The following is a 24,573-nucleotide window of genomic DNA, read 5'->3' on the forward strand; positions in this document are numbered from 1 at the left end:
GCCCTTATCCCCATTGATGTACTGAACTTTTGACCCATCAAGAATGAACTGATCATTGAAATGAAATTTAATAGCTACTCCCTCCTTTTCATAATATAAGTCTTTTTGGCCTTGCTTAGATTCATATTGATGCTAATAAATCTAGACATATGTATAAATTATATGCATTCATCGATTGATGAATTTAGGTTATGCTAGAAAGTCTTACAGTATGAAATAGATGTAGTACCTCACAATCTGGCATCTGCTTTGGTTCCTAGACAAATCTACTAAACATTATGGTGGTCAAAATTCATCAAAGGAAGTCAAGAAAAAACTGAGTCCAACAGAACAAGAAATGGAAACTTACATACCTGGTTTGATCCACGTCTTCTATAAACTACCACAAAGTTATCGCTTCGCCTGACCTAGTAGAGCAGAACATACCCAAGATAAATCTAGATGAAGTATCCTTCCGGCGGTACTGGCATTGGCCACATGTGACAGTGGCGGATATATGATATAGGATATAGGTGGTCCGACTAATTTTTTTTCCTAAACACAATAAATATATAATATAAGTATAGATAATAAAAAGGACAAAAGTATACTAGAAAATATTAATAAACATTTTAAAACATATAAAATTAGTAGTTAGGTAAGATTTTGACTCCAGCAAGCTTATATGCTACAAAAGTTCAAAGAACGATTACCATATATACTACTTTTTTTAAAATTTGGATCTACACCATCTAATAGCTATGAAAGTGCTCGCAATATCTTCTTCAATCAAGCATCCTGCTCAATGCAGGTGATCATGTCACTTACGAGAGTACCACCGGACGGAATCGTCATTTCTTTTGGGGCATTAGAAGTCCATCGGTATTTTTTTGGGCTCCGCTGTTGCCATGTGACGCCGGCGCAACACACTCGCGCAACACCCATGCGGCACGACGAAATTACATCTTTGACAACCGTCCTCCGCCAGCGTGAAGCCCTAGCAAAGCTTTCTTCAAATACGATCAAGCCAACAAACACATACTCCTATTGTTGGGCCGGCCTTTTTGTTTGATCGGATTGTTGGGCCGGCCTTTTTGTTTGCTCAGTAGTTTGTTTCGGTACGTTTCCTGGTTTCCATTTTTTAATTGATTATTATATAGTCAAGGGTAGAATGGCTATTTAAAATTAATCTTGTATAGGAGGACGACTAATCGTCCACACGTGGCGTATTTTGGTCCAAAGATAAAATTCCGTACTCGGACCATTAAACGTTACAGCATTTCCAACCATCACTCCAAATCTCACTTTTCAAATATCTATTTAGCCAGTTTATCAAAACAATAGAGAATCAAAATTGCCTTTCACCCTAACAACATCGCTATTAAACTCTCCAATCTGACAGATAAACCCCACATATCAATCTCAGAAGTCTTCTTCCTCCTATTTCTCCTTCTCTCTCCTAGCTCGTCGTGTCCACCTTGGACGGCGGCAGCGACAACACTATTCAATGGCGATGATGGATTGCCTGGATGACCTCGCTCTACTGCCAAAGATGAATGGGAGAGGTGAACGGCAGAAGGGGCAGTCGAGCAATGGTCTGTTGACGGCCTTTTGAGGGCGGCGGCGGCGACTAGCCTAGCAGGGCGGTGGCGACGGCCTTGGAGGGGGCCGGCGACTAGGTGGACTCTAGGGACGGCAGCGGCGACGACCTGGCTTGGCTGCAAATGTAGACTTACACGGATGACGACGGTGGCGGCTTGGCCGGACTCAATGGACGACGATGACGGTGGCCTGACCGGATGGCGACGGGCAGCTGACTAGACGGACGGTGTGGGTGGCGGCAACAGATCTGGAGGGAGGAGAAGGAAGAGGTGTTGGGAGCCTAGGAGGGGGAGAAAGATGGAAGAGGTGTTGTGTGGGTCCATACGGGCCACATATGGCAAGTCTGGTTTGACTGGTCAATTTTGACCAGTGGGAGGACTTGTTTCGCCAGCAGGATGGCTAAGCTATTGGACTGCAAATTTTCATCAAATTTGATAAATTTTAGCTTATCCCGTTTGGTTGCGCGTACATCCCTAGCCTAGTTCGTATCTTTGATCCAGGCTGCTCTCAACCTATCTAGAGTAGTCCAATTGATCCTGTTTGGTTGCTTGCATGGATTTATCCTGGATGACCTAAGAGCATCCCTGGCAGCTCATCTTAATTTGGTCATCTATACCTTTGTTTGGATGGTCATCCAAAACAATTTCATCCACCATATATTCGTGTGCTAGCTCCAGCAGATCATCCATATTAGAGCATTTATATTCTACTCTATTATATTTATTGGTAATGTAACTACCATGCATTTCTATTATGTTTTATAGTGGCTAGATTTTTTTGAACGTATGTAGATTGAAGGGCTGTACACGATATTTAGACCACAACGTTTGACCATAACGTTTCACCATAATTTGGACGGAACAGCACTTCGAAGACTAGTAATTTCCCAGAAGATATTAATGCCAACAGTGACTGCCGTAGTAATTTCCCACGGTTGCTGACCATGGTAATTTCCAAGACTTGTAAATTCCAACAGTGACCACCGGCATGAGTTTGACTGGCTTTATTTTGAAGATTTCCGAGATATTTAATTTTCAAGAGCATTTATTTTTCAAAGATTTGATTTCCAAGACTAGCTTGAACGCACTATATATACAAGTTTGTGAGCTGTTTTCTTCTTCATCCATCGATATGGTTCTGCCTCAACTTGCTCGTAAAAAATGAGCTACATTTTGAGGCAATTTCTACTCGATGATTCATCCTCATCTGGTGAGGAACTATTCATTGCCACGGCAATAGTAGCGCAAGATGAAGATGAGCAGTCAAACGCTCCACGTCAACATGGATCTATTCATGGTCGTCAAGTTGTTCGTCACGAACGACATGCCGGCCATGATAGATTGATCATAAACTACTCTGACAATCCTACATATGGCCCATTTCTTTTCGACGGAGGTTTACAATTCACGTATGAAATTGTTCCGGTAATCCATTTATTTAGAGTATATTGTATAGTAGTAATTTATTTTCAGTTATTTTTTATAGATTTAGGATGAGTCGTCGTGTGTTCTTACACATAGTTGATGCCGTGGTGGCCCATGATCATTATTTTGTGTAGAAGAGGAATGCTGCCAGTGTTCTTGGGCTATATCCTTTGCAAAAGAATACCGCTGCACTCAAGATGAATATCTGCAGATTGCAGATAGTACTACCGTTGAGAGCCTCAAGAGGTTTGTGGGGCTATCATCGAAGTTTTTCGTGATGAATATTTGCAATATCCGAATAATTCTGATATTACTAGATTGCTTGCACTTGAAGAACATAAAGGTTTCCTAAAATGTTATGATCCATAGACTATATCCATTGAAAGTGGAAGAATTGCCCATCACCATGGCAAAGCATGTGCTCAGGCAAATTTAGTGAGCCCACTATAGTTTCAGAAGTCGTCGCTTTAGAAGATCTTTGGATTTGGCATGCATTTTTCGGTATGCCAGGGTCTCATAATAATATTAATGTTCTTTACTTTTCACCTCTCTTTGCACGATTACTTGAAGGACAAGCTCCACAAGTAAATTACACAATCAATGGGCACCTACGATTGGATCCAAAGTTGTATTGAGCCATGCCAACATTAATAATTTGTCTTCTTCAACAGAGAAGTTTTTTGACCGCTTGTTGTGTTGGAATTATTAATTGGGCTAAGGCCCATGTGTAGAATAATGCCTAGGAAAAATAACAAAAGCCCACCTCATGGAAGCATGCATGAGAACATTTAGTACCACCTTGTTAGTACCACCTCTTGAGCAAGAAGGAAATAGAGCAACACACGCGTGCGCTCGCTCGCCTCGCCTGGCCTTAGGCACGGGCCGGGTGGCGCGCGCGCACGACATGCGCGTGAATGGTCCGCCAAAATTGGCTCCTCGTGCTTGCGCAGATGCGGCTTCCTTTTGCAGTTTTGTTTTGCTGCGTGAAACGGAAATTCCGGTGATCAGTTTTTGGAAACTTATCGTATCAGATTCTTTCTTGCGTGAGATAGCATAGAGTCCGGATAGGTTACGCGCGGCCTATCCGGTTCGGTTACGACGTGGTAGGCGTGTTGATCACACGTCCTATAAATACCGGACCGCTATCTCGTTGCAATGTACGTGAAAAACAATCTAGGGTTTGCCTCTCCTCTGTGCTGCGCCACCACTGTCGTCTACTTCGTTCCCTTCGCCGGCGTGCACCAGCGATCGGGAAAACAGGTCTCCGGAACTATCGTCCTCGTGAAGTCCTGCACCGGGAGAGGGCGAATAAGGTTTTTGGGAAGCGCTCTGCGCGACTGCTTGCTGTTCGTCAACGACGGCTCGTCTTCCCCGTCGATCGGTCGCGGCGCGCCGTCGTCAACATCCTACGCCGCGAGTCGTTCGTGCTGCTTCCAATCATCTTCAAAACAACCTTTAGTACAGGTCAATTATGTTTAATCTAGTTTTGCGTCTATTTAATCTATTCGTGTGTAGCTATTTCACATACATATTTAGATTAGATCTGTACATGTTGGTTGATCTATGTGTTGCAATGCTTTCGCTTTAGAATGTCATGATTTATTTACGCGATAGATTAAATCATTATGTGCTTATACTTTCAACAATCCAAAAACCTTATTATAGGTACTCTGATTTTTCGATGGCTGGTTTTGCCGATGCACTGAGGCCGGATAAATTCACCGGTGTGCACTTTAAGAGATGGCAGATTAGGGTCACTCTGTGGCTGACGACTATGAAGTGCTTCTGGGTATTCAAACCCGTAGGATGCAAGTGGGTATTCAAGAAGAAGCTTAGGCCTAATGGTACTATTGAAAAGTATAAGGCTCGGCTTGTGGCTAAGGGCTATACTCAGAAAGAAGGCGAAGATTTTTTTGACACTTACTCACCTGTTGCACGATTGACCACAATTCGAGTACTACTATCTCTGGCTGCCTCACATGGTCTTCTCGTTCATCAAATGGACGTTAAGACAACTTTCCTCAATGGAGAGTTGGATGAGGAAATTTACATGGATCAGCCTGATGGATTTGTAGTAAAAGGTCAAGAAGGCAAAGTGTGCAAGTTGCTAAAATCTTTGTATGGTCTGAAACAAGCTCCTAAGCAGTGGCATGAGAAATTTGATATAACACTAACATCTGCAGGCTTCGCAGTCAATGAGGCAGATAAGTGTGTATACTATCGCCATGGTGGGGGCGATGGAGTTATTTTATGTCTATATGTTGATGACATACTGATCTTTGGGACAAACATTGAGGTGATTAAAGAGGTTAAATCATTTTTTCTCAAAACTTTGACATGAAGGATTTGGGAAGCTGATGTTATTCTAAACATTAAGCTAATTAAGGGCGATGATGGGATTACACTGTCGCGGTCTCATTATGTGGAGAAGATCTTGAATCGCTTTGGCTATATTGATAGCAAACCTTCTCCAACGCCTTATGACCCTAGTCTGTTGCTTCGCAAGAACAAGAAACAAACTAGGAATCAATTTGAGTATTCTCAAATCATTGGCTCACTCATGTACCTAGCTAGTGCAACTAGGCCTGGCATCTCTTTTGCTGTGAGCAAGTTGAGCCGGTTTACCTCTAATCCGAGAGATGATCATTGGCAAGCGCTCGAGCGAGTTATGCACTATCTAAAAGGTACTATGGACTTGGGACTTTGCTATTCTGGTTATCCCGCGGTGCTAGAGAGATATAGTGATTCAAATTGAATCTTAGACGCTGATGAGATCAAAGCCACTAGTGGATATGTCTTCACACTAGGTGGTGGTGCTATTTCATGGAGGTCTTGCAAACAGACCATCTTGACGAGGTCAACCATGGAAGCAGAGCTTACGGCACTAGATACTGCTACTGTTGAGGCAGAATGGTTGAGAGATCTCCTAATGGATCTACCAATTATTGAAAAACCTGTGCCAGCTATCCTAATGAACTGTGACAATCAAACTGTGATTGTTAAGGTGAATAGTTTTAAGGATAATATGAAATTGTCTAGGCATGTGAAGAGACAATTGAAGTCTGTCAGGAAATTGAGAAACTCCGGAGTTATAACGTTGGATTACATCCAAACAGCTAGAAACCTGGCAGATCCCTTTACTAAGGGGCTATCACGGAATGTGATAGACACTGCATCGAAGGAGATGGGTATGAGACCCATATGAGTTATCTATGGTAGCAACCCAACCTATGTGATCGGAGATCCCGTGAATTAGGACCTGGGAAGAACAAGCCATTAGTTAACTGGAGAAGAGTATTCTTAATTAATAAACCCTCTCTAAGTGAAGATGCATGTACTCTCTTGCTACAAGACAGGTTGGCAATGCCTTAATGTGTTCTATTGGCTTTAATTAGCGAAGATACTATCCTGTAGAGAAATATTGAAAGAACACACCTATATGAGCTTGACTAGTAGTTGTAGTCTATTCCCTAGACTATACACAATTTAAACTGTTTTCTTAGCTGTAGATACACGATAAAAACAAACTAAATTAAAGGTAATAATTTATGTTTCATTTGCCATTCTTGAATGGCAAAACGATGGCCGTTGCTAGGAATCAGCTCGTGGTGTGTGAGTGAGGTAGGTCATGGGGGATATGTTATGCCCCCTTTGAAGCCAGTCTCTTATAGCCTCACCTTCATATGTGAATCCATCGGCAGCAACATGTGGATCCCTCATGATTTCCTGAAATAGTGAAAGATATTTTGAGCTCGTATATGACTTTCAATAGAATCTCAATATTTTGAGCACCAGTTTCGCATACAGCAAAAAAACTGTCCCTGATGCAAGAGAGGTAATCTTAATATCAGTAACAGGCAGGTGCAAACCACAAAATTGTTGCCGAATTTTTCCTCTTTTTGGGTCAAACAATCAACAATTTGGGAAAAATACTAGACCCATGATAATTTCAGATGCTATATGCATACCATCCTGGAATTGACAATAGAAAAAGTAAAACAGAGGTGGGTTGCAATGTCAGTAAACTGCTTCACTGATATTTTTAATTTTGAGTTGGTTACTAACATTGTTATGTAAGATTCTATTCTGGATCATCTAGGTCTAGAGCTAGTTGGGGTTTCTCTATTTGCATGGTTGAACATCATTTGCACGAGTACCAAAAGGGAATTAGGGTTTGGGTACCGACCGGTGGATCCGCTTGCAGAGGAAGAAGAGGAACCAGCCATCGTCGTCCTCGTTGCATCTTGGGGCTGACGGCAACGGCGATGGTCGTGGCAGCTCCAGCGAGGTCGAGGCGCGGCGGTGGCATTTCCCGTCACTGGCTGCGCCTCCCTTCATCGGCTAGGGTTTTGTGGGGTGGAGAGCAACGGCGACGAATCTCGTTGTTAGTGCCACGCCGGCCTCCACCCCTTTTATATAGCGCAGGGTGACAGGGGCCCACCAGCCATTGGGCTGGGCACCCCCGATCAGGGTGCGGTCAAGGTCACTCTTGGGCCGTTGGGCTCAAGAGGTGGAGATCAATCTAACATTCTTCCCCTTGATCTCACTATTTCTTTTAGGCTTTTTCTATTCCATCACAGATTTGCACATAGAGCATGTTTCATCGTCTCAGTTAATCACCGATAGATTCCACAGCCACAATACACATCTCTATTCAGAAACAGATACTTTACTTTTGGGCCCTATAGTCCAGGAATCATAAGGCTTCCCATAAACCCATGCCGGCTACATGTTCCTTGAACACGTTGGGTGGTAGGCCTTTCATGAGCGGATCCGCGAGCATTTTATCTATTCTAATGTGCTCGAGACTGATTGTTTGATCCCGGACTTTGTGTTTCACAACATAGTACTTTATGTCAATGTGTTTGGCAGCACCACTTGACTAATTGTTGTGAGCGTACATTACTGCGGGTTCATTGTCGCAGTATAACTTTAGTGGTTTCTCAATACTGTCAACCACCTTTAAACCGGGTATGAACTTTTTATGCCAGTTCACCTACCCTGTTGCCTCATAGCATGCTATAAACTCGGCATACGTTGTAGACCCTGCAGTGATCGTCTATTTGGAGCTTTTCCATGAAATAGCCCCTCCCGCAAGCGTAAACATGTATCCCGATGTCGACTTTGTGTTGTCTGTTGCAAAGTCAGAATCAGAGTACCCCACTACCTGGAGCGATTCTGATCTTCTATAAGACAGCATGAGGCATTTTGTTCCTTGCAAATAACGCAAGACTTTCTTTACTAATTTCCAGTGCTCTAGGCTTGGATTACTCTGAAATCTGCCAAGTAACCCAGTAACAAATGCCAAGTCAGGTCGTGTGCACACTTGCGCGTACTGTAGGCTTCCTACAGCTGACGCATAAGGCTTTGTTTTCATTTCATTGAGCTCATATTGATTTCTGGGACACTGTGATGCCTCATATTTTTTGCCTTTTACTATAGGAGCAGGTGAAGAACTACAGTTGGACATGTTGAATTTCTTCAACACCTTTTCTATATATGTCTTTTGGGAAAGTCCCAATGCGTACTTTCATCTATCTCGGTGAATCTCTATGCCCAAAACATATGAAGCCTCACCGAGGTCTTTCATGTCAAAATTTGATGACAGGAATTTCTTTGTTTCCTGCAGTAGACTGACATCACTACTAGCTAGTAAGATGTCATCCACATACAGAATTAGGAAAATAGATCTCCCATTCTTAAACTTTGAGTAAATAAAGTTGTACTCAATATTCTCTTGGAACCCAAATTGCTTTATCGTCCCATCAAACTTCAAGTACCATTGTCTCAGAGCTTGCTTTAGACCATAAATCGATCTCTTCAATCGACATCCCATATTTTCATTTTCTTTTATGACAAAACCTTTCGGTTGCACCATATATACTTTTTCCTCCAAATCACCATTTAGGAATGTCGTTTTTACATCCATCTGATGTAATTCCAAATCATAATATGCCACCAATACCATTATAATTCTGAAGGAATCTTTACAAGAGATTGGAGAAAATGTCTCGTTGTAATCAATTCCTTCTCTTTGCGTGAAACCTTTTGACACAAGTCGCGCCTTAAACTTTTCTATATTCCCTCTAGAGTCATATTTGGTTTTGTATACCCATTTACAGCCTACTGTTTTGGCTCCTTTAGGAATTTGTTCTAAATCCCAGACATCATTTAATTTCATTGATTTCATTTCATCTTTCATGGCTTCCAACCATTCAGATGAACGGGCGCTTGTCATGGCCTCTTCATATGAGGTGGGATCATCCTGCATATGAGACTCTTCTATATTATAAACTTCATAGTCATCACGAATAGCCGATCTTCTGACTCTTTCAGACCTTCTAGGAGCCTCTTGTCCTGGCACATTATCTGTTTGAGGCTGTTGAGGCCCCTCCTCTTATGTGGCACTAGTTTCTGTTGGATCCTGTATGATAGGTTCCTCATTTTCATTCATTGTTGCTACAGGAGGGGTAACAACAGGAGGTGGTACCGTAACGTCAAACGGAATTGACGGAGTTGGCCCAACATTAGCAGGTAGAGAGAAGAAAGGTTCTTGAGTCGATGGAGCGGGTTCAGACACCCGCCTCCCCTCAAGATCAATCTCTCGAACTACCGAGCTCCCCCTAATCTTTTCGTCTTCCAAGAAGACAGCGTGTCTCGTTTCTACAAACTTTGTATAATTATCGGGACAGTAGAAACGATAACCCTTTGATCTTTTTGGATAGCCAATAAAATAGCAACTCGTTGTCTTGGGGTCCAACTTTCCAATGGTTGGGTTGAATACTTTAGCCTCTGCAGGACTCCCCCACACACGAAGGTGAGCTAGCGAGGGTACTGTTCTGTCCATAGCTCATACGGTGTTTTGGGCACCGATTTGCTTGAAACTCTGTTGAAAATATGAATGGCGGTTTTAACGTCTCCATCCATAAACCCAATGGAAGGGTGGAGTAGCTCATCACACTACGCACCATATCCATAAGGGTACGGTTACGCCTTTCAGCTACCCCATTCTATTGAGATTCGTCCGGTGTAGAATACTAGGCAACTATTCTATTTTCTAATAAGAACCTTGCAAAAAAAGGTCCAGGACTTGCCCATATGACGTGTGTCGACCATAGTACTCCTCCACGGTCAGACTTTACTACTTTAATCTTAAATTTATCCAAAGCTTTTGATCTTGCTTTAATTGGATAAATGTATCCATAACGGGAGTAATCATCTGTGAATATTATGAACGAGTCTTTGATGCTCTTTACAAATTTGCCTTTAATGCAATCTATGCATTGTTCTAAGTCTGAGAACTCCAATGGAGGAAGAATCCCATTCTTAACTAGTCTCAGTTCTCCCCCTCGAAATATGGCCTAAACGACAGTGCCATAATTTCGATGAGACATTAGGAGTTCTCTTTCTTTTCTTATTTTCTGTTGTCGATGAGGACACAACATTCACACTTTTAGATAGAGATAACAAATAAAGCTCGTCTTGCAACACAGCAAGACCAATACATTCATTATTACACCATATTTTAAATTTGCCGTCTCCAAAACGGCAATGGTATCTATCCAAAACATTGGCTTCAACTTGGAAGTCATGTCACTCATCCTTAGGATGTGGTCTCTTATACCACCTCCACGGTACTTCTCTATCACAAGTTGCTCTATTAGTTGTGTCACATAAATCTTTGAAGAACCAGCAAACTGATTCTTTATTATTTTATGGTACTCTGAGGCGGTGTCAGAGTCTGAGATTGAGCCCAATATGGTTGGCTCAATCACAGTCTTTACCATACACAAACATTTCTTGTTGGCTAAGGACCACTTTTGTGTTATGTCATATGACATAACGAGGGGAGCATGGTCCCTCTCTATTTTCTGCTAGTCATCATCTTATTCTTCTGCGCCTCTGACTAGTGCAGCATGCTCTATAGGACATGGGGTAGTCAATACCCGGTCCACCTCTCCCAAGATAAAAGCAAGGTCAAGTTTTCTTTTCCATTCAAGGTAGTTATCACCTTTCAGGGTCGGAATGTCTTTGATGCAACCCATCAAGGAGTAACAATCATGTTTGATGAAAACAAAAATCAACAATAAAATATTATGCATTAGGTCTATTTTACCGTTGGGTAAAATTAGACATAACACATGGAACCATAACTGTAATATTGTGATTAAAACGTTGGTCAAAATCAAATATCACATCACATAATCAATGTTCCTAAAATTAAATTCTCCCGTTGGTTCGAAATTTAATTTTGGAAACACTAACTTCCATCAATTGTAGTCTATTTGCAGCAGAAATGCAATTAAATACTCTGTAAAAACTATTCGTAGCCGAAAAACAATTAAATATCCTCTAAACAATTTTCACGTTGGTTCAAATTGCTTAGAAAAATTCAAAATAAGCATTCAATAATTTTATCTATTTGCAGCGAAAAAAACATCAAATATTCTCTAAACAATTATCACGTTGGGTCAAATTCAAATATACAATTTCTTTTATTTTAGTTGGCCCATAAAGACCCAAAACAGTCTTCTTTCTTTTAAAAAACGGCCTCGAGGGACACAAAATAGACTATTTTTCTTTTAAATCGGCCCTGAGGGACCGAAATTGAACTTTTCTCGGACGAATCGCTTCGGCCCGTCGGCCTTTCCTCACGCGCGCGCGCGCCTCCTCCCCACCCAGGCCACAACCTGGGCCTGGGCCAGGAAAGCCGCTAGCCGCGCTCCCCCTCTTGGGCCAAAAGTGCCCCAGCCGTCCCCGGCCATCGGATCTAGGGCCGCTGACAGCCCTTGCGCCGCCGCGCCATGGCCGTCGGCTCCGACAACCTTGCGCCAGTCGCGCGTTCCCTTCGTTTCTCTTCTCCACCCACCGTTTCTCACCCACCCCCCACATGTGCGAGAGAGGAAGACCTGCGGCGATGGAGATGGCGGTGCGGCGGTGCCGTCGGTCGACCACTCGCCGGCGCGTGCGCTCCCCGTCGGGTGAGCTCGCCGCCTCGTGCGCTCCCCATCGGGTGACCGCGCCGCCGTCGAGCAGTCTTCCGGCGGCATCCGGCCGACGTCCGCCCCTTTCTGTCTCCCCTATCCATCGCCCTTTCGCCGGTCCGGACATCGGCGCTCAAACGCCAGTGCGCATCGGCGGTGGCGGCGGCGAGCTCCCGCACAGCGACGACGACACCCAACAGTGGCGATGGAGGGCTTCCCGCGTGGCGTCGACGATGACCAGTGGCGGTGGGACGGAGGTTAGGGTTTCGCCCATCCTTCCGTCTCTTTTCTTTTCTTTTGGTTTTCTTTTGGGGATCGAATCCCCTCTCGATTTCTCTCTGTTCTTTGCAATCCCAAAACAGAACTAAACCCTAGGAAGGCTCTGATACCATCGTAAGATTCTATTCTGGATCATCTAGGTCTAGAACTAGTTGGGGTTTCTCTATTTGCATGGTTGAACATCATTTACACGGGTACCAAAAGGGAATTAGGGTTTGGGTACCGACCGGTGGATCCGCTTGCAGAGGAAGAAGAGGAACCAGCCATCGTCGTCCTCGTTGCACCTTGGGGCTGACGGCGACGGCGATGGTCGCGGCAGCTCCGGCGAGGTCAAGGCGCGGCGGTGGCGTTTCGCGTCACTGGCTGCACCTCCCTTGATCGGCTAGGGTTTTGTGGGGTGGAGAGCGACGGCGACGAATCTCGTTGTTAGTGCCATGCCGGCCTTCACCCCCTTTTATATGGCGCAGGGTGACAGGGGGCTCACCAGCCATTGGGCTGGGCACCCCTGATCAGGGCGCGGTCAAGGTCCCTCTTGGGCCGTTGGGCTCAAGAGGTGGAGATCAATCTAACATTCTTCCCCTTGATCTCACTATTTCTTTTAGGCTTTTTCTATTCCATCACAGATTTACACACAGAGCATGTTTCATCGTCTCAGTTAATCACCGATAGATTCCACAGCCAAAATACACATCTCTATTCAGAAACAGATACTTTACTTTTGGGCCCTATAGTCCAGGAATCATAAGGCTTCCCATAAACCCATGCCGGCTACATGTTCCTTGAACACGTTGGGTGGTAGGCCTTTCGTGAGCGGATCCGCGAGCATTTCCCTATGATCGTACACCAGACTAGGTAAGAGACACCAATAGGTTTGGAGTAGTGTTAAGAAATTTCATTGCTCAACAATGTGGAAAAGTCGTGGAATTCATATGTAAATAGTATAAACCAATTAATTGATGTCCCATGAGTCGAATTGCCGAGAAGATGAAAGCGCATGATCAAACAGCACATGGTCACTCATTGTTTCTTCAAGTGTTTATTCGATGTTCCCATATATTTGTAAATAGCAGTCAAGTAGTGCTCACTGAGTAATTGAGACATAAACAGAAGTGGTGTGCTCAAAAATCCAAAGTGAGAGTCTCATCCCATTGGTGAATATATTATGATACAAAGACACAAAGTGAATGTAAGATGTATAGAAGCAACATCGTATAACTCCACTGGGCCATTTTGTAGTTAGTTAGCTTGATTGGCTTATCTGAAGGGGTGGTGAAACTAAAGAGGAGATGCGGCAAGTTTTATGCACTAGGGACAGGAGCAGACCAATGCTTATGGTATATGGGCAGTGACAAGAGATCAAAGTAAAATTAGGAACAAATCATATTATAAATCAGTGTGGAAATGCTACTCCTCAATGGCGTGGTTCTTGGACTCTCTTCACCCCACCAAAGAATAGGAAGGTGGGAGCTCGCTAGACCCTGAGCTCATCTTCCGCTTCGGATCTAGTGAGCTCCATGGGAAGGCTTAGGGTGTGTTTGGATGGGGGGTTCTGGGTGGATAGGACATGGCGGCCTATTTTTTGCAGGTGTTTGGTTGGTGGGCGGGAGTGGGATAGGGCAGCCCGGACGGAAATATTCCCCCCCCCCAGATGCCGAATGAATGAATCCGGCGGATTTGGGCGGCCGGGCGAGTCGGGCGAGCGAGCGGAGCAGCAGCGAGCGACGGCATGGGCGACGAGCATGGCGACGACGGCAACGCCGATGTGTGCCCGACGACGACGACGACGACGTGGTGCGGCCGAGAGGAGGGAGTAGCGGCGAGCGACGACGCAGGCGACGAGCGCAGCGGGGACGGCGACGCGTGCCCGGCGACGACGACATGCCGGTGAGAGGAGGCGGCGGCGGAGGAGGCGAGAGGCAAGAGGCGGCAGAGGCGCGAGACGGCGGTCGGGGACGAGAAGCTGGCAGCGGCCGACGGGAGGAGGCGGCGACGGCTGGGGGAGGAGAAGCGCGAGGTCCTTGCCCGGGGAAAGAGACAGCGACGGAGGCCAGGGGCGGCGGCGGTGGCGGTGAGCCCTCGACGGCCAGATCCAGCTGCTTTTTTTCTTTTTTTCCTTTTTTTTCTATGTGTATGTATAATGGAGATAGTAGTGTAAAAATTGTTGGAATTTTATGATTTGTATTGTGTATTAATAAAATTTGATGGGGATTATACCACACCTACAAATTCATCCTAGTCCCTCCAACCAAACAAAAAATTAGGTCACCCAATCCATCTTCATCCCTACAACCAAACAAAAGACTGGATCGTCATATTCGCTTAACCAAACGAAAAATTGGATCGCCGTATCCAACAAAACATTGGACCGCCATATCCCATCCAGCCTTGACCGTAAGCAAACACACCCTTAACAACTCCCGCATGCTTCTTCTCCTCTTCATTTCTTTGTGTCTCATCAATGGTTCTGATCTATGTATTGATACGTGTCGATAGAGGTCCAAGCTACAAGCTCCATAGTATCAATCGGCTATAGAAATGATAAGGGTGAGACAAGGTGGACAAATGGAGGGAGCAGTGACATGTGGGTCCTACGGATTTTTTTTTGTTTTTTTATGTTAGGCATGTAGGCCCTATGGTTTTTATTATTCTTTCACGTATAATGCCACACAAACACTATATATGAACACATTTGTACTAAGTTGACATGCCACATCATACAAAACCTCTTATCATGATGGTTGTGTTTGTTTATTTAGATTATCCGTAGATTATTTCTTGGTTTTTGTGCACACGTTTCCTAAATTGCTAAACAATATATTTTTCATGAAAAGTTTCCTTTATAAAAGTTCACCATCTTACCTTTGTAGAGTAGATTTTTAACTTTGTTGTATTAATTTCATCATTTATATCATTAAATAACTATAAAAAATAGATAACATTTCATCATTGTCACACAACTGGCACATTAAACAAAACCAGCCTAGGAGATAAAATAAATTAGTTTCAATACTTAAAAGGGATACGATATGCTCCACCGGTCTTAAAATATAAGCATTTCTATCACTTTTCATGTTACTATTTTATATAATCAATCACTTCTTATTGAAAATCCTTATCATTATTTCCCACCAACCCTCCCAATCTCATCCATTTTTCATTAATAAATGGCACTATAATCTTTTTCAAGCTTAATCTCTTTTAAATGAATGTAAAGTACATATATTTTATGACGAATTTAGTACATGGTTTTGTGGTTGAGATCGAAATCAGACTAGCCCATTGTTGAGTGAAGAAACATAGATTTTATCCATTTTGGTTAGACTAGTAATGTGCTTGTGCGAACGCTACGATATCAACTATATCAATTGTTAAATTTATTATCATATAAAATGCAACCGGACTTAAAATCGATCCAAGTTATATATCAAATATTATAATGTAAAGTACAAATGTATGATCAACATATATGTAATTAACCTAGTACCACCAAATATAATATTTTTATAATGTGAACAAAATACATCCACACAAGAAAATAATATAATGTTATAGTGTTAAATATCATGTTGCTGTCACACAGAAGATCAAAACATAAGCATTTAGTAACACCATGGCTAATACAATATAATAATTTAATTAAATATATCATTTAGCATTAGCCATACCCTCATTCCCTTAGTATGCCAGCATATGTATCAATGAATGTCTCCTTAGCTCATAGCTATCCTACACATACATTTATTTGTAAATTATAATGTTCTACACTATTATAAATAATAAGAGGAAATGCTTTGATGCTAACCTTGAAAGCAGACAATAATTCATCGGTCATGAAACCTAAGCTCTAAATTTAGTACTAAAACGCCATAATCCTGAAAAAAAAACTTCTAAAACTTAATAAGTACATTGCCTATATCGACCTATGAAACTAATGTTTTGTTATATAAACTCAAGTCCTGCATTTAAGCTCAATTCTGAATTTAGTGGTATATTTATGTAGCTCAGCAAAAACAGGACTTTACTCGCTGCTAAATATTGTAAATGAGAATACACATTATTTTCAACATTATGGAAATTAACACAATAGCCCAAATCTACCTGTGTGAGGGTTTAGAAAGTTTACAAAGCTCATGCTTCACTCCAGGCCACGGTACAAGTAACGCTTGCATTCATATGTACTTTTTGTCAAAAATCAAAACAAAAATTAATCCACGTGACAGCTCGCCATCAACTCTACTAACACGCAGTACTCCTTAGTTGTTGGCATTTGAATGAATCATTTAAATCATAAAACCGTAATTCACACGAGGCTATGGAAAGGGTGGGACAACCTTGATAAATAATTCTTGGAGCCTGCTTGATCACGGTCCTGTGCTGCCACAGCATATCAATTTGGAGACCTCCAGTTACCTTCAGAAGCTGTGATAAACTGATAAGTGTATCAGAAAGAAACAAGCCCTTAGTGTTTGCAAAAGGAATATATTTTCCATCTTCCTTGAGTCGGTGAAAGCATACCCACAAAATCCAGCAATATGAATTTCCACTGAATTTTTGTCTTCAACAGATACTTCTCTTGTTGAAGGATTCCATTGTCAGGTTAGATGTGAAGGCTGGGATGGAATTCATTTTTCTTATGAAAACATCGACCTGAAAAAAGTAAAGTTACATCAGATTCAGAAGCAATAAAACCAACAAGAGGTCTAACACAAAATTAAAAACAACTTCATAATTTGCTGCTGTTCCAGACCAAATGTTTGTCCCAGAAAATGTGTAAGGCATCCTAACTAGTTAGAAACATCTCGGTTATTGTTGAGCAGTGAGCACCCCAAGAGATATGCCTTAAATAAAATGTGAGATGTTAAGTAAATGTACATCTTGGCTGCGCACATCCCATATGAGAAAGGAAAAGTAAGATACTATGTAGAGACTTCGGATCGGATTAAGACATATAGAAGAAGAGCAATAAAGCTGAGCACAAGAGGACTCAAACTTTGGTGGCAGAGGTTTTTCACAAGCAGAAAGCAAAGGATACATGCAATATCTTAATAGTCTGTTAGCAATTTCCTCTTTTAATTCGAAGCAATAAAACAACTAAACTGGTGTCTAATTACTGAAAGGTACTCCAAGAAAAACTCAAAGAACTTATTACAAAAAGGTTTTCGAAGATCTGAATTTTTCACAATAGTGGTTATGATCCCTAAAATGTAAAATAAGTTGGAAGGATATATGTTGTGTGTTGTTTTCAGAACATAGAAGCGAAAATAAAATGGAAGGACACATGTTTAGTACTTTTTTTCTTACCTCTGTTGCTCCAGAAATGTAAATCCCTTGCGTTTTACCCTCCTTGATCTAGGTTGTTCTTGGAGGTCAGACAAGTCAGGAAGGTCCCTTAGATATGAGAAAAATAAATCGAAGCACTAAAAATTTTCTCAACAAAAATACATACCTTACTTTGTTCCAAATATATCTCCACCTGAAAATTGTAATAAAAAAATGTGAGCAAGATTTTAGCAATGTGAGTTCAAATTCATAAGGGAGGCTGTGACTTCACATAGCATCTTGATCCCTGATGACCACACACATTAAAAAAAGCTCATCTACAACTCTGTAGATTAGTCAAGTTTTCTGCTTATTGCAAATTTGAAATGCAAGATGTTGGGACCGGTGACCCTTGTGCGAACACCCAAACTAAACAAAACAGAATTCAAAGATAAGAGAGATGCAACCAGTAATCAACCCACTAAAACCCAATGATGAGCTGATGATCATTTGATCTACATCATTCTTTCTGGCTCCCGTGTGCACACAGGCAAATTTTACATCTTCTGAACAATATCTTGCTGTTCCAGTGATATGAATAACTTTCAAGGCTATTCCTCGTGAAGATTGGAGTTGAACTAAATAAATCTACTAATGATTTGGCTCAATTTGGATCTTGTATTAAGTAGGTGACATGCCAACGCTGACATGATTTCTCAAGAAATAGAGTGAACCCAACGCCGAACGCCGCGTACCCAGGCCACCGCGAGGCGTACCAGGAGTTGTAGTAGGTTCGATACGTCGGAAAGTCACACATCACTTCTCCTGTTAAGATGCTAGCAATTTATCACCTCTCCTGCTAAGATGCTAACATTTCCTCACATTCTATTGCTTGTAAATGGTTTACTCTCAAGACAAGTTCAATTTATCTATTATTTTTTAGCTGAATCTATCTACCAATGCTAAGATGCTAGCAATTTATTACTAAATGTATATCCAATTCTGAAGTTCATGGCAGATCACAATTTATTACCAAAATAACATGGCAAATTTAGCTCCTAGAAATAATGATTATTGCAAAGATGCCCGGGTTATAGCCCCCCAAGTTCCTGTTGTTGATCCTTTCAACAACAAGGAGATGCAGACGCAACAAGGCGCGTGCAAGATCAACGATCAGATAAGAATATGGATCACATGTGGATCGGAGCTAAAGATCTAGCGAGAATATCGACTTAGTTTCCACTGGCTTGTCCACTTTTCATTTCACAGCGTGATCAACTTGTTCACATTTCTTCCTCTACTCGATACAACACCAGCAAATACTGGCTCAGTTTTAAAAAAAAAGCATTTGCAATGAAAATGTATTGCTCATCATTAGCAATACGTTGCATGTGAAAATAAAAGGGTGGTCATATATACAACTTAGGCCACGTTTAGTTGGCAAAAATTTTTAGGAGAAATGTCACATCAACGCGTACGGTCACACATTTGAAGTATTAAACCGCCTAGAAACAAATTTTAGATTCCGCCTAGAAGCCGCGAGACGAATCTTTTGAGCCTAATTAATCCGTCATTAGCACATGTTGGTTACTGTAGCACTTATGGCTAATCATATTGTAATTAGGCTCAAAAGATTCGTCTTGCAATTTTCCCCATAACTGTGTAATTAGTTTTAGTGTTCATGTATATTTAATGTTTCATTTAGGTGTCTAAATATTCGATGTGATATTTTTGGGAGAAGTTTTTGAAAACTAAACAGGGCCTTAACTCAACTACAGGCTTTGCAACGACCTCATATATACGTTTTTGCGAAGCGTTTTCACTGAAAACCTCATCAAATTTATATGATTCACAATTCCAGTTGTTTTTCTTTAGCCTCAGCTTCTTACACTACAGACATTAAATCAAGCAACGAATAAGTAATTAAGTAGCTAATACAGTGGTGGTGTTAATTACATTATAATGAGGTGCAAACTACAGAGAGTAAAATAGGATGCATACCTCAGGCTGCAACTCAACACAACTATCGAAATCTGCGCCATGTGCTAAGTCATCAGAGTTCTTTGGTCGGAGCCTAACAGCAACTCTCACTCTGCACGAATCTGTGTAGAAGACCCTTTATCAATTCTGAAAAGATATTGTATTGACACGAACTCCACAAACAACTGTAAAGCATATTACGCTACCTTCAATGCATCAGAATTCGAGAAAACTGAACTGGTTACAGTTATCTAACAGAAAGTTTTATGTTAGCAGCACCATGAACAGCTAGCGCGCAGATTCAGAGCGAATAGCATGAAGAAGCGCACATATTATCTAAACAAACGTGAAGCGAGCCGCGCGAGGGAGTGGGATGGCCTGCGTTACGGGGCGACCGACCTGGAGCGCCCGGCGGCTCGAGTCGAGGCGGGCCGAGGCGGGGACGGAGGCGACGGCGTAGTCAACGGCCGAGGCGGCGTTGGAGGCGGCGACGGCGTAGTCGACGGGCGAGGCGGCTGCCGAGCGGGGGAGGCGGCGATGGAGGCGGATGCGGATCTGAGGCGGAGGCGGCTGCCGAGCAACGGAGGCGGCGAAGGACTGCCGAGCGACGAAGGCGGCGACTTCCGATGGGGACGGAGGTGGTGAAGGAGGCGGGGGCGTGGGGCGGTGACGGATGCGGCAACCGGAGGAGAACAATTATCTTTGTGTGGTATTAATATATTTGTCATAAGCACACATGTCATAGACAGCAGGTGATAAATATGTTAGGTGTTATTTTTAAGAGTGCTAAAAAGTTAAATACCACCAAATCTGAGCCTACTTTGAACGCGACCTACGGATTTGACCCTATATTTTTAGCTTTGCTGATTTAACCGCGAAGCAGCTGAGTGACCCTGCTCGGTGAAGACCATTTAACACCATTAAATGAAGGGCGACTTTACTGATTTGTCCTTGCTCTTTTGACCCTATTGTATATTAACTTGTAGGAAAATAAATGTAAATATTTATTCAGAAACATTGGAATAAAGTTTGAACTATATTTGATTTGATGTTAGTTTGATTTATAAAATTTCAAATTTGATAAATTTGAATTTAAATTAATATAATACGAAATTTGATATTTATCTGATAGATTTGAGGTTAGTTTGATATATATAATTCTAAATTCAATAAATTTGACATGTAACTTAATATACTTCAAAATTTGAATTTTCTTTGATATATTTGAAGTTAATTTGATATATATAATTTCAAATTCGATAATTTCAACTTGAATTAATAAAATTCGAAATTATTGATTTGAAATAGCTGAATGTAATAGGTACAATCATTGTTAGATGATCTTACAAAATTTTACAAAATTTTGACAGCATAACAACGTAATATTTTAATTTCGAGCAACATATACGAAGCACAAGCATAGGTCTATACATTTTCAACACACAATCATATCCAACATCAAAAGAACAGGGATTCAACAACACATGCAAGTCCACATATGGATCAACATAACGACAACTCTCCAACAACACATTCAAGGTCCAATAACCCTAACAAAAGCATCATCAGTTACATACTCCATCAAAGTTTAACAAAAGCATCATCAATCTTCACCGCCGCCTCCTCCACAGCCGGCCATCGCCGGCGCTGCCTCCTCCCTCACTGCCCGTTGTGACCGAGCCGGCCACCGCTAGCGCCGCCTCATCCCTACCCCTACCCCAGCGCCGCCTCCTCGCCTCCCCCACTGCCGACCGACGGCCGCCAGCATTGCCTCCCCCACACCGCCGTCTCTCCCCATGTGCCGGCGCCCAGCCGCCCCCTGCCCGGCGATGCCATCGGGCTGTGTTGGTGCCGCTCCTCCCTCGTCCTCGGTCGACGCTGCTCCTCCCTCTGGCCTGCGCCGCCTCTTAGTCCTCCCTCAGGCTCTCCTCTCAGATCTGAGAGGCAGTGAGTTGAGAGAGGGAGAGAAATTATGACTTGAGGGGCAAAATAGTCCATTCATATTTCAAATTTATTTTTTTAATTCATTTACCCTAAACCCTAACGGCATGCCTCAACCAGGGTTAGACGGCTGGTTTGCTTTTGAAAAGGAAGGTCAAATTTGCAAAGTTGAAAAAGTAGCATCAGATCAATAATTAGCCTTTAAAGTGGGGGTCAGATATGTAATTATCTCATAGAATAACGGTATCCTATAACGGTGGTAGAGTTTTCTTGCAATCGGGCTCGATTTTTAGAGTCTTTTACCCCTATGCCATTAAAAAAGTTTATGCTTACCTGTATGGCACAAAAACTTTTGTAGACACCTCTATGCCATGAGGCTAACTTTCATTTACGTACATACCATTCCGTACACCTTCTGTTAGAAACTAACCTCTTACATGTGGGACCCACCTAGAAAAATTACTCCCCATGCCCCTGCCTAGCTTCTCCCTCCCCAGTACTCCCTCCCGTGCTCCTTCCGTGCGCCCGTGAAAACCCTAGCCGTCGCCGCCGGACCGCCGCCGCCCCCAAGCCACCGCCGAACCGTCGTCATCCTTCTCGTGTGCCACCCGGCGGAGTCGGCGCGGTCGTGCAGCCAGGCCGACGCACCGGCTAGTGCGCCCATGCGCCAGTGGGGCGCATGGCCTCTTCTCGCGTGCGCCAGCCGGGGGGGGCTCCTCTCGCCCGTGCGCTAGCCATGGTGGCGCGGCATCCTCTCCCTGCGCCAGCCAGTCGTCGCTCGTGCGCCAGCCAGCGGGGCGCGGCCCTCCTCCTCCCGTCCTAGCCCTTCTCCTCCCGTGTGGTTAGTGTGCCAGCCCTCCTCCTCCTCACTACTCCATTTCTCAGCATCTGCTTAAGTACTTCTGGACTAAACGCCAAGATTAAAATGGTACATAAACAAATGAAAATGCAAGATTATATGGAAATATATGGTACGATGCAATCAGGCAGTGAACTCAAGCCATCCGCATGCTCGGTTGAATTGGGAGATAAATCTGTTGATGTAGCACCGAAGGCTTCGTGCAGCAAAGAAAATATTCATACCTTTAAAGACAAGTTGAACGGTTGGAGAAAATTCACTTTTTGTAATGAAATGGATCTTGTAGCTCAATTTAAGTTTTGTTAAGTTTCTTGCTTACATCATGCTGGTTTGGATATAAACACTTTACCAGCTGATGATGCTGGAGATGATGCCAGGGATGAAGCACTGTCCTATGAATCTGTAGTACATAGAGAAGTAGCTCAGTGTCCAAACCATAGTCATGAGGCCTATAGTTCTGATATCACATGTAATGGAGTTCAGAGGTAAAGAAAGCTAGAGGTTGTCCTCCGCAGACAGGTCCAGAGGTACCAGAGCACCAAAAAAGTGGAGGTGTGAAGACAGCTCCAGACAGTGGCGGAACCAGGATCTCTCCAAGCCTAGGGCTCAAACTGAAGCCTGAAACTACCCATGCCATGCCATGCCCCCACACACCAAAATACTTGGTAAAATCAATTTAAACTATCCATGGTACAGAAAAAATTTCAATTCTAATGACGTTAAATACCGAGAAGGCTCATGGCTGCGGTTGCAGTAGGCAAAATTAAGACCAATTCATCGGACTAATTAACCAATAGATAAATCATTTTGTCAATTACAAGAAGCAAGGTTATGAGATGAAAGTAGCTTAAGAAAACACAATTAGCATACATTTGAGAAGGCTCAAATTGAAGGCTAAAAGTATATGTTTGTGCATTTACTTAGGTTGGATTGGACTCATTGAGATTATACTCAAAAGATTTAATTGATGTATTTCTCTTCGTCTACAATTCAAACCAAGTTCTAATTAGTAATCAAATAGTGACAAAGGGAATTGTGAGAAAGGAACGAAAGAAAAATCTAAGTAATCAAATCAATAAAGGGGAAAAGAATTAAAGAACTAACGAAGCCTGATGGTCGACGCCTCCACTGCTCCATCCTCCATGTCGATCTCGCCGGTCGCCACCTACTGCACGCTCGCCAGCCCCTCGCCGCTCCAGCCGACGCCACGCGCCCACCAGCCTCTCGCCACTCCCGCCTGCCGACGTACTCCCGCCGGCTGCCGCCTACCAACGCACGCTTGCCAGCCTCCCGCCGGCCGCCCGTCGATCCTGCCAGCGGTGCGCCGCCGCACGCCTGCCCCATCGATCCCTCTGGTTGCCGGCCGCCGACCGTTCCTGCCTGGCCCCCGCACGCCGAGATAGAGAGTTGCTGAGAGAGAGAGCACCGGGGGGGAGAGAATCTGGAGATCTAGGGTTTCGATATTTTGGGCTGCTAATGGTTAATGGTCTATTGGGCTGAGGAGGAATGTGCGGCCTACTGAAGTTGGGCTGAGAGCCAACGAAATTGAAAATATGCAGCCCAAATGAGTGAGGCTGGATCTAAAATTTTGAGAAATATATATGCACTCCTCCACTATTAACCGACCCACGAGTGGGGCTTTGGCCCTAACTGCCCCAGGCCCAGTTCCGCCCCTGGCTCCAGAGGTATCAGAGCACCAAAAAAGTGGTGGTGCTTTGTGAGACATTTTCTAAAGAGAGGACACCGAGAAATTGCAAGATTTTCTTAGGAAGCGTGCCTCAGAATTTCGGCACATCCATTGCAATCCAGTGAAACAGGTTCTCTGCCTCTCTATGCCGTTGCAACATATAGCATTTTAGTTTCCCTATTTTTTGTTGACCAACAGCTATGTTGAGCAATTGTGTTAACTCTTCAGGTTATTCATCCAATTCATGATCAAACTTTCTATTTAACTGCGAGTAGCATAAAATAAAGCCGAAGGAAGAATATGGTTAATGAACATCTTGAATTCTCTGCAACACATTGTTTCATGACCATGCTTGTTTTTATATGCGTATGTTGGATTTGCTGCTTTAGGTGTTGAGCCTCGGACTTTTGAGCAGAAGCTTGGTGAAGCAGTTCTGATTCCAGCCGGATGTCCTCACCAAGTCAGCAATTTGAAGGTGTGATGGAATTACTGTAAATGGAGATATACTATTTTCCCTTCCTCTTGAAGTTTGCATCAATTATGTGGGGGCTGAAAATTGAATATATTATGTTGAGGAAC

General features: G+C 43.1%; 1 protein-coding gene across 14 annotated transcripts; it reads right to left on the bottom strand.

The window, feature by feature from the left end:
- Window positions 1–454: 454 nt before the first annotated feature.
- Window positions 455–23,737, bottom strand: LOC102712023 (sulfated surface glycoprotein 185-like). Of its 14 annotated transcripts, none has more exons than XR_005812732.1 (9): window positions 19,907–20,269; window positions 19,529–19,629; window positions 17,715–17,741; window positions 17,570–17,627; window positions 16,784–16,915; window positions 16,600–16,697; window positions 16,071–16,140; window positions 15,934–15,994; window positions 455–534 (listed from the first exon to the last, which is right to left on the bottom strand). XR_005812732.1 is itself a non-coding variant. In XM_040528735.1 (6 exons), exons 1-5 carry the CDS (start codon window positions 20,248–20,250, stop codon window positions 16,826–16,828), a joined length of 600 nt encoding a protein of 199 aa, XP_040384669.1. In that variant the 5' UTR covers window positions 20,251–20,269; the 3' UTR covers window positions 16,232–16,687; window positions 16,784–16,825. The 14 variants fall into 14 exon arrangements, 3 of the variants coding, with proteins under 3 accessions (XP_040384669.1, XP_040384668.1, XP_040384670.1); XR_001551480.2 differs by lacking the exon at window positions 455–534 and adding an exon at window positions 6,324–6,731 and having other exon boundaries at window positions 15,934–15,989; XR_001551478.2 differs by lacking the exon at window positions 455–534 and adding an exon at window positions 6,324–6,731.
- Between the last annotated feature and the right edge of the window lie 836 nt (window positions 23,738–24,573).

Source organism: Oryza brachyantha, chromosome 11 (genome assembly GCF_000231095.2).
Source record: "Oryza brachyantha chromosome 11, ObraRS2, whole genome shotgun sequence".
NCBI classification, from domain to species: Eukaryota; Viridiplantae; Streptophyta; class Magnoliopsida; order Poales; family Poaceae; genus Oryza; species Oryza brachyantha.

Bases quoted from the DNA above. Each gene is read 5' to 3' on its own strand.
- LOC102712023 (XM_040528735.1), bottom strand. From the start codon at position 20,250: ATGACATGTGTGCTTATGACAAATATATTAATACCACACAAAGATAAT. The intron at 17,742-19,528 runs GTATGCATCCTA...TACAATTTTCAG, and splicing joins GTGTTGAGTTGCAGCCTGAG to GTGGAGATATATTTGGAACA. The intron at 17,618-17,714 runs GTATGTATTTTT...AGAACAACCTAG, and splicing joins TATATTTGGAACAAAGTAAG to ATCAAGGAGGGTAAAACGCA.